The sequence below is a fragment of the Rhagoletis zephyria genome, unplaced genomic scaffold (genome assembly GCF_001687245.7).
Source record: "Rhagoletis zephyria isolate East Lansing unplaced genomic scaffold, Rhagoletis_zephyria_1.1 Rzeph_scaffold_00247, whole genome shotgun sequence".
NCBI classification, from domain to species: Eukaryota; Metazoa; Arthropoda; class Insecta; order Diptera; family Tephritidae; genus Rhagoletis; species Rhagoletis zephyria.
This window is the reverse complement of record NW_016157331.1, coordinates 248,538-255,812: the sequence shown is the minus strand read 5'-3', so window position 1 is coordinate 255,812 and position 7,275 is coordinate 248,538. Positions and strand designations below refer to the sequence as shown.

The 7,275-nt window shown below is 32.3% G+C and overlaps 1 protein-coding gene across 1 annotated transcript in view; it reads left to right on the top strand.

The window, feature by feature from the left end:
• Positions 1 to 7,275, top strand: part of Cad86C (Cadherin 86C) — a 318,509-nt gene that overhangs the window by 97,599 nt on the left and 213,635 nt on the right. Inside the window, exon 4 of the mRNA XM_017609682.1 lies at positions 641 to 833. Coding sequence (XP_017465171.1) covers positions 641 to 833 — 193 coding nt within the window. The remainder of the gene's footprint in view (positions 1 to 640; positions 834 to 7,275) is intronic.

The following is a 7,275-nucleotide window of genomic DNA, read 5'->3' as shown; positions in this document are numbered from 1 at the left end:
GAAATAAGACCATAGGTAAAGCTCATGACACCGAAAAGGATTGGTATTCCATATGGTATCACAGCGTTACTATTATTGGCCTATGTGTGAGGAGGATACTGCGCCTTAATGGTTTCAACTTACATCAAAAATTTGGACTTTAAAGACTAATTTTGTTTTTAAACGCTCTTTTGCATTGGCCAACGCAAAAGCTCTTATTAGGCGCCGCGAAGTAAGCGGGCATTGGAAGAAGTTTCATCAATAAAAATTTCTTAAATCAGTTCGCAGTTCTCAAGAAGAAAATGCTCGTATATTTATTTCTTCAAGAAAATTTATAGCAAAATCTAAGTGCTTTTTCAAGCAACAGAAATAACAAGAAATATTTCTTGTGGTTTTTCTTGAAAGCGGGGTTCTAAGCTTTAAGATACAGTTTGTATTTGAGCTTATTAGCTTTAGGGGGTTTGAACCCCAAAACCCACCTCTTGTGTTCGCTAATGAGATAAGCAAAGTCCTCTTTGCGTTTTACTACCGCCAGATTAGTAAATTTTGACTTTAATTTGATTATATTAATAAGGAATTTATATTAATAAGGAACACTTTTTTTTAAATTTCAATGCCATTTTACGTGAAATGCTTAATTTACGTGTTTATTAATTTTCAGGAGAAATCTTTCTGATGCGTCCAATCGAAGATATTGCGGCAATCACACATGTTGGAGATCCTGTCTTGCTAACTGTTATTGCAGAAGAAGTAAGGGTTGGCCGAGATGAACTCCCAGCTATGGCTTCAACTGTACAGTTGGCTTTTTTTCTTCCAGAACGTGCGAACTCAGCGCCATACTTCGAAAATGACCAGTAAGTATAAACAGTTATATTAGGGGGTTCGATTACCCTAGTTTAGAAGAAAAATTTAGCTCTTTAAGGGCCGTTTTCTAATGTAAGCAATAAAGTTGCCTTTACTAATTGGGCGGATAAATTGTTCCTCACTTTAAAGCGCGTGTTAGGTATTTTGGTTTTCTCATCTAACCTGTAAAGATAAATTTATTATTCTGAAATTATGGCAAGGCCAAAGTAAAAATCTACTACATTGGCTCTAAGATTTTAGTGTTGGCAATGCCGTACAAGTAAGAAGTAAACAAAATCANGACTACATTGGCTCTAAGATTTTAGTGTTGGCAATGCCGTACAAGTAAGAAGAAAACAAAATCAGCTGTTAATTGAAATTAATTTGCAATGGAAAACTCACAATTAAAAAGAAAAAGAGGTAACAATTTTACTTCTCAGGAGGGAGTTATGTTAGTGGAGTTGGTCGATGACCAAAGAGATGTAATTGAAAGCAAAACATCAGATGCGGTAACTTGGAAACAAAAGGAGGAGGCCTGGAAAAAGTTGGCGGAGCGCTTTACTGCAAGGATTGGTGTCCAACGGGAGTGAAATACTCTAAGGGACAAGTTCGAGAGCTTAAAACGAAAATCCAAAGCCGAAATTGCCTCAGAAAAATGCNGGAGTGAAATACTCTAAGGGGCAAGTTCGAGAGCTTAAAACGAAAATCCAAAGCCGAAATTGCCTCAGAAAAATGCGAGCTATATCGCACAGGTGGTGGTTCGGCGGCTGTAAGGAGCAACAGCATAATAACGCAAAAAGTTGCTACCATTTTGGGGGAGTCAGCCACTGGAATGGAAAATGCATTTGATGGTGATGCAAGTAAGTACCTTTATGGTTTCATATACTCTTAAATGTGTTTTAAAAATAAATGCCTTTAACTTTAGTTGATATTAGTACACCGGAAAATCCAATGTGCACCATGAAGAATCAAATAATTCCGACGAGCTAAACCAGGCAAGTATATACATATATATCGTCGTTTAAAGTAAGATCCCGCTATCATGGTTCTGCAAAATAGCGTAACTGATATTTGGGGTAAGGTTTAGTTATTTGTACAACGATTTTGGGTTGCTGTGCCCAAACGCGTGACCCGAATCAAACAAAAATTGAAGCACACTTGTAGAAAAGAGTGTACGCTTTATTAAAAAAAAAATATACTATAATTTCGGTTTGAAATATGTTTTTTTTTGCAATTTTTCGAGCTGAGCGGCCAAACACAAAAAATATCAACGAAATATTTCTGCAAAAGGTGTTCAGCCCCACTTCTTTGGCAACACAGAAAGGAGAGTTCTACATAGTGAGGGTTATAATCCCTAAGTGCGGCGGAGCCCGCCTACGCAGAAAGGCGTTCTCTGCAAAAGGTTTTCAGCCCCTCTTCTTCGGTAACACAAAAAAGAGAATTCTTCTTAGTGAGGGTTATAATCTTTTTGCAAAAAAAAACGAAAGTTCCCCTATTTTTAAACAGCTCCCAAGGTGACTTTCCTTAAAGCATAAAACTAGACGAAATAGTTTTTTTATAAAAGAGTGAACTGTTTCGAAATAATACAGATTTTTACTCTCTCCTGCAAAATTTGCGTAACCTCATATACGTGGTTTTGCTTTATCTTAATACGCGGTTTTGTACTTTAAACGACGATACATATTCTTATGACCGAAATGATAGTAACGCGACATTTTGACAGTTTTGCATATTTTCATTCCTTTGTTTAATGTCATTAATCTTTTATAAAAGTATTGCTCATTATCGAACAAAACCCATATAAATTCATTTCAAAATTTGTGCAAAAATTAGAAAGTTCTGCAAGTTTCTTTTAAATTCCAAACTTTTTATTTTGAATGGATTTAAATTGTTGTTGTTGCTGAAAGTGCGCCTGATTTTTGATAATTTTTTTTTTTGCTGACGGTGTTACAAATTTTCTTCCTTACAAAGTGTGTTCAAAACTTATTGTTATATTAAACAAAACGTTGCAAATTTTTCTTACTTTTTCAGATGTTTTTGGGTTTTGTTAGATAATGAGCTATACTTTTATAAAAAATTAATGGCATTAAACAAAGGAAAGAAAAATATGGAAAACTTGTCAAAATATTGCGTCTCTATTACTTTGTCCGCAGGTATAAATAGATTAATGTATTACCATAAATCAACGTACATAATAATTGTTTTTTTTTTCATAGGAAAATCTGGAAATCATTAATGTTGAAGGATCAGAATGGTCTTCTTGGACACCCAACTCTTCGCGAACCAGAAAATCTTCCAAACTTTTGGTCGACCGTCCTGTCACCCGCATGCGTACTTAGGAAGAAGAGAAGACTAAATTGGCAGTTTTTCAACAAAAATTTTATGAAGAAGGAAATGCCCGGGCACAGGAAAAACATTAGCAAGAATTAATAGCATTACAACTGAAAAATGAGCTTCTTCAGTTAGAAATTATAGAAAAAAAAAGCGAAATTAGATTCAAACAATAATGTGATTTAGATATGCATGTACATATATATGTATAAACATCGTTATTAACATACATACACGCATACATATATGTATATATATCTATATAATACGTATACGCTTGTGTGTATACAAAAGTATAAGTTGACAGTAAAATATATATGAATATGTATATCTATATATTTTTTTATAATGTGTATTATAATTGTACGCCACCCCCATATTGACAAATTCTGACTACTCGTTTTTTAACTACTTAATTTTTATTATTTTATATAAGAATATAGTTTATTTTTTAACAAAAACCGTAAAAATCCAAGTTTTAAACATTGTGCAATACTTAAAAAAAATTCAACAAACTTTGGTAATACAATTTTTTTAATCAGATTTTTCAGAAAGATTTTGGGTATGCAGCTTTGTATGCTATTCAATTTTATCGCACGCTTGAGGTATCTAGGACTTACCGTTGTTTTTACAAATTTTTTTCATATGAAGTATTTTGGACGATTTTTTTATATGGAGGAAAATGAGCAACACCTTCAACAAAAAAAAAATTGCAACAATCAATGGTAAGTCCTAGCTACTTCAAACGTTCACTTCCTTGCACTAAACTTAAATGGCCTACAAAACTGCATACCCAAAATCTTTCTGAAAAATCTAATTAAAAAAATTTTTATTTATTTATTTATTTATTTTTCTATAACTTATAAATTATTTTATTACCAAAGTTTGTTGAATTTTTTTTAAGTATTGCACAATGTTTAAAACTTGGATTTTTACGGTTTTTATTAAAAAATAAACTATATTCTTATATAAAATAATAAAAATTAAGTAGTTAAAAAACGAGTAGTCAGAATTTGTCAATATGGGGGTGGCGTACAATTATAATACACATTATAAAAAAATATATAGATATACATATTCATATATATTTTACTGTCAACTTATACTTTTGTATACACACAAGCGTATACGTATTATATAGATATATATAAATATATGTATGCGTGTATGTATGTAAAAATAATAAAAATTAAGTGGTAAAAAACGAGTAGTCAGAATTTGTCAATATGTGGGTGGCGTACAATTGTAATGCAAATAAGAAGTTAAACATATGAGTGTATATATGTACATACCGTTATGTTAAAAAAATAGGGACACGACATTTTGACCAGTTGTTGCTATTTTTCCTTTGTTTGCTTAATGTTTATTGTTTTTTATAAATATACTGCTCATTATCTAACAAAAGCATATATAAAATTCAAACTTTGCAGAAAAATTAGAAAAAGTCAAAAAGAATTTACTACAACAAACGTTTTATTAAGAATTTCAAGAAAAATTCTAAGTACCCAGTCTCAAAGCTCATTAAATTCTAGCTTAATATAGTGCTTTCATGTGGGTAAGAATTCGCGTTGATTTTTAATAATTTATTTTGCGGATGGTGTTATTATTTTCTTCTTTGTATGGATAAAACTGCCTGACACCGCCAGCAAAAAAATTATCAAAATTCAACGCGAATTCTTACCCACTTGAAACTTGCACTGTATTGAGCTAGAACTTAATGAGCTATGAGAGTGGGTTCCTAGAATTTTTCTTGAAGTTCTTAATAAAAAGTTTTTTGTTGTACATTTTTTTTACTTTTTCTAATTTTTCTACAAAGTTTGAAATTTGGACTTATATGCTTTTTATTAGATAATGAGCAGTATTTTTATAAAAAACAATAAAAATTATACAAACAAAAGAAAAATTGCCACAACTGGTCAAAGTGTCGTGTCCCTATGTTTTCCTCATGACTATGGGCTGGTTTCTCCAACTCAACTTAACTTAGTTAACCCAATTTTCTTGACTTGAGTCATGAATAAGCTGTGTAAAACGTAGACTAACTTTTGACCTAAGTCCAAAAAGTGGCTAAACTAAGTTAAGTTGAGTTGGAGAAACCAGCCCTATGAGTATAAGTATACACGCATTGTATAATAGTCGTGTAACAGTACTTTATACACACACACACATTGATAAACTCGTCTGTTGTCTGCTTATGTACTGATATATATATATGCATTATATATATATATATATGGGCAAATATAAAAAACAGGTAACCTTGGTGTTGTTTAGCTTTATTTTCACTGTTGGAAACTATATCAAGCTGGTTGCTTTTAGATATAATTCATTCACGTATACTTGAAGCCTCAAACAAAATTTGGATCAATTTGCTGCATAACTTTTGAATTATAGGTGTTTAAATAAAAATAATAATGAAAACAAGTGAATTTTTTATGTAATTTTTAAGAGGTGAAAAATTAATTATGTCATAACTTTTGAAGCACACCATATTCTAATTTGAAATTTTATGTGCAATTAGTACTTATGTGTACACATCATATGTAGTGAGTAAGAAAAGTGTGCATTAAAAAATAACGAACTGGCAAGTAACTCAAGGTATTTACATAAGTATAGTATGTAAACTTGATCGTCATATTACATAAGCTTTTATAAGATTATTATTATTCACAAAGATTTGTTTAAGAAATTAAATTTGTATGTTGATGTTTTGGCTTTACTTTTTTAAGTTTGTAGTTAAATGTTTTTGTTCATTTTATTAAATGTGGACATATGTTTATTTAACATAAATGTAAACTGATAGACCTTTTATTTGAAAAATTACATTGGAAAGGGTTGGTATCTTTTTAATGTGCATATGCTCATAGAAGTCTATTTACCTATTTTTTCTTTTGGTTGATGGTTTTATAATGTGAAAAGCGTAAGTACCTATTACGTATAGCATAGGAATGTGTAAGTATTTCATAATCAGTCAATCACCTAGCAAAATAGTCTTGTATTAGTCGGTTTCTTGCAACAGAGTTAGAACTTATCTCCACTGAATTATTTTCTGCGGCATCTTCTGGAATCTCCAGCAGACTCAGTTCATCCATAGGAGGAAGTGGGTCTTTTGAAAGTACTGCAATGTTATGCAGAACACCACATGCCACTATAACAGCCATTGTGGAGTTTATTGATATTCGCAGTCCTATCGACAATACTGGAAAACGTCTTTTCCATACGCCAAAGCATCTCTCAATTGAATTTCGCGTGCGGATTTGTGACTCATTGTAAAGTCTTTCCGGTGCATTTGATGGGTTCATTAATGGAGTCATCAGGTAATGAGTTTGNTTGTGGAGTTTATTGATGTTCGCAGTCCTATCGACAATACTGGAAAACGTCTTTTCCATATGCCAAAGCATCTCTCAATTAATTTCGCGTGCGGATTTGTGACTCATTGTAAAGTCTTTCCGGTGCATTTGATGGATTTATTAATGAAGTCACCAGGTAATTAGTTTGCTTGTAGCCACTATCACCAAGGATGAAATAATTACTAAAATGTCCTTCTTCCATACAAAACTTAAGACGGCTATTGCCGAAAATGTTGTAAAATGTTGTACCACCAAATCTAGGAACATTCAATTTGCATTGCACATTGCCTGGCATTGACCGAAAAGTATCCTTTTCTATTTCGAAAAATTTCTGCATTGCCACCACCGGCACTACTCGAACATGTGTGCAATCAATAACTCCGATGACTTTGGGGAATTTAGCTATTTGGAAAAATTCTGCCACCGTCTGAGTAGGATCGCTTGGAAGTTGAATGAAATCCTTGTATAAAGCAGCCAAAGCAAACGAGACTTCTTTAACTGCTCGGCTTGCTGTAGATACGCTTACCCCACAAAAATCTCCAACGGTTATTAGGAAACTTCCGCTGGCATAGAATCTGAGCGCTAGCATTAGTTTTGTGCGTGGTGATATAGAACAGTACCTTGAAAAAGTAATTGCAATAGTTTAGGATAATTTTGTGCATTGGTATTGTGTGTTAACTAACTTTCTTGTACTGGGTTTCAAATTGTTAAAAATTTTATTCAAAACTAACCGAAAGGTAGGTTTTGATAATCGAAACCTCTTGATGAACTCATT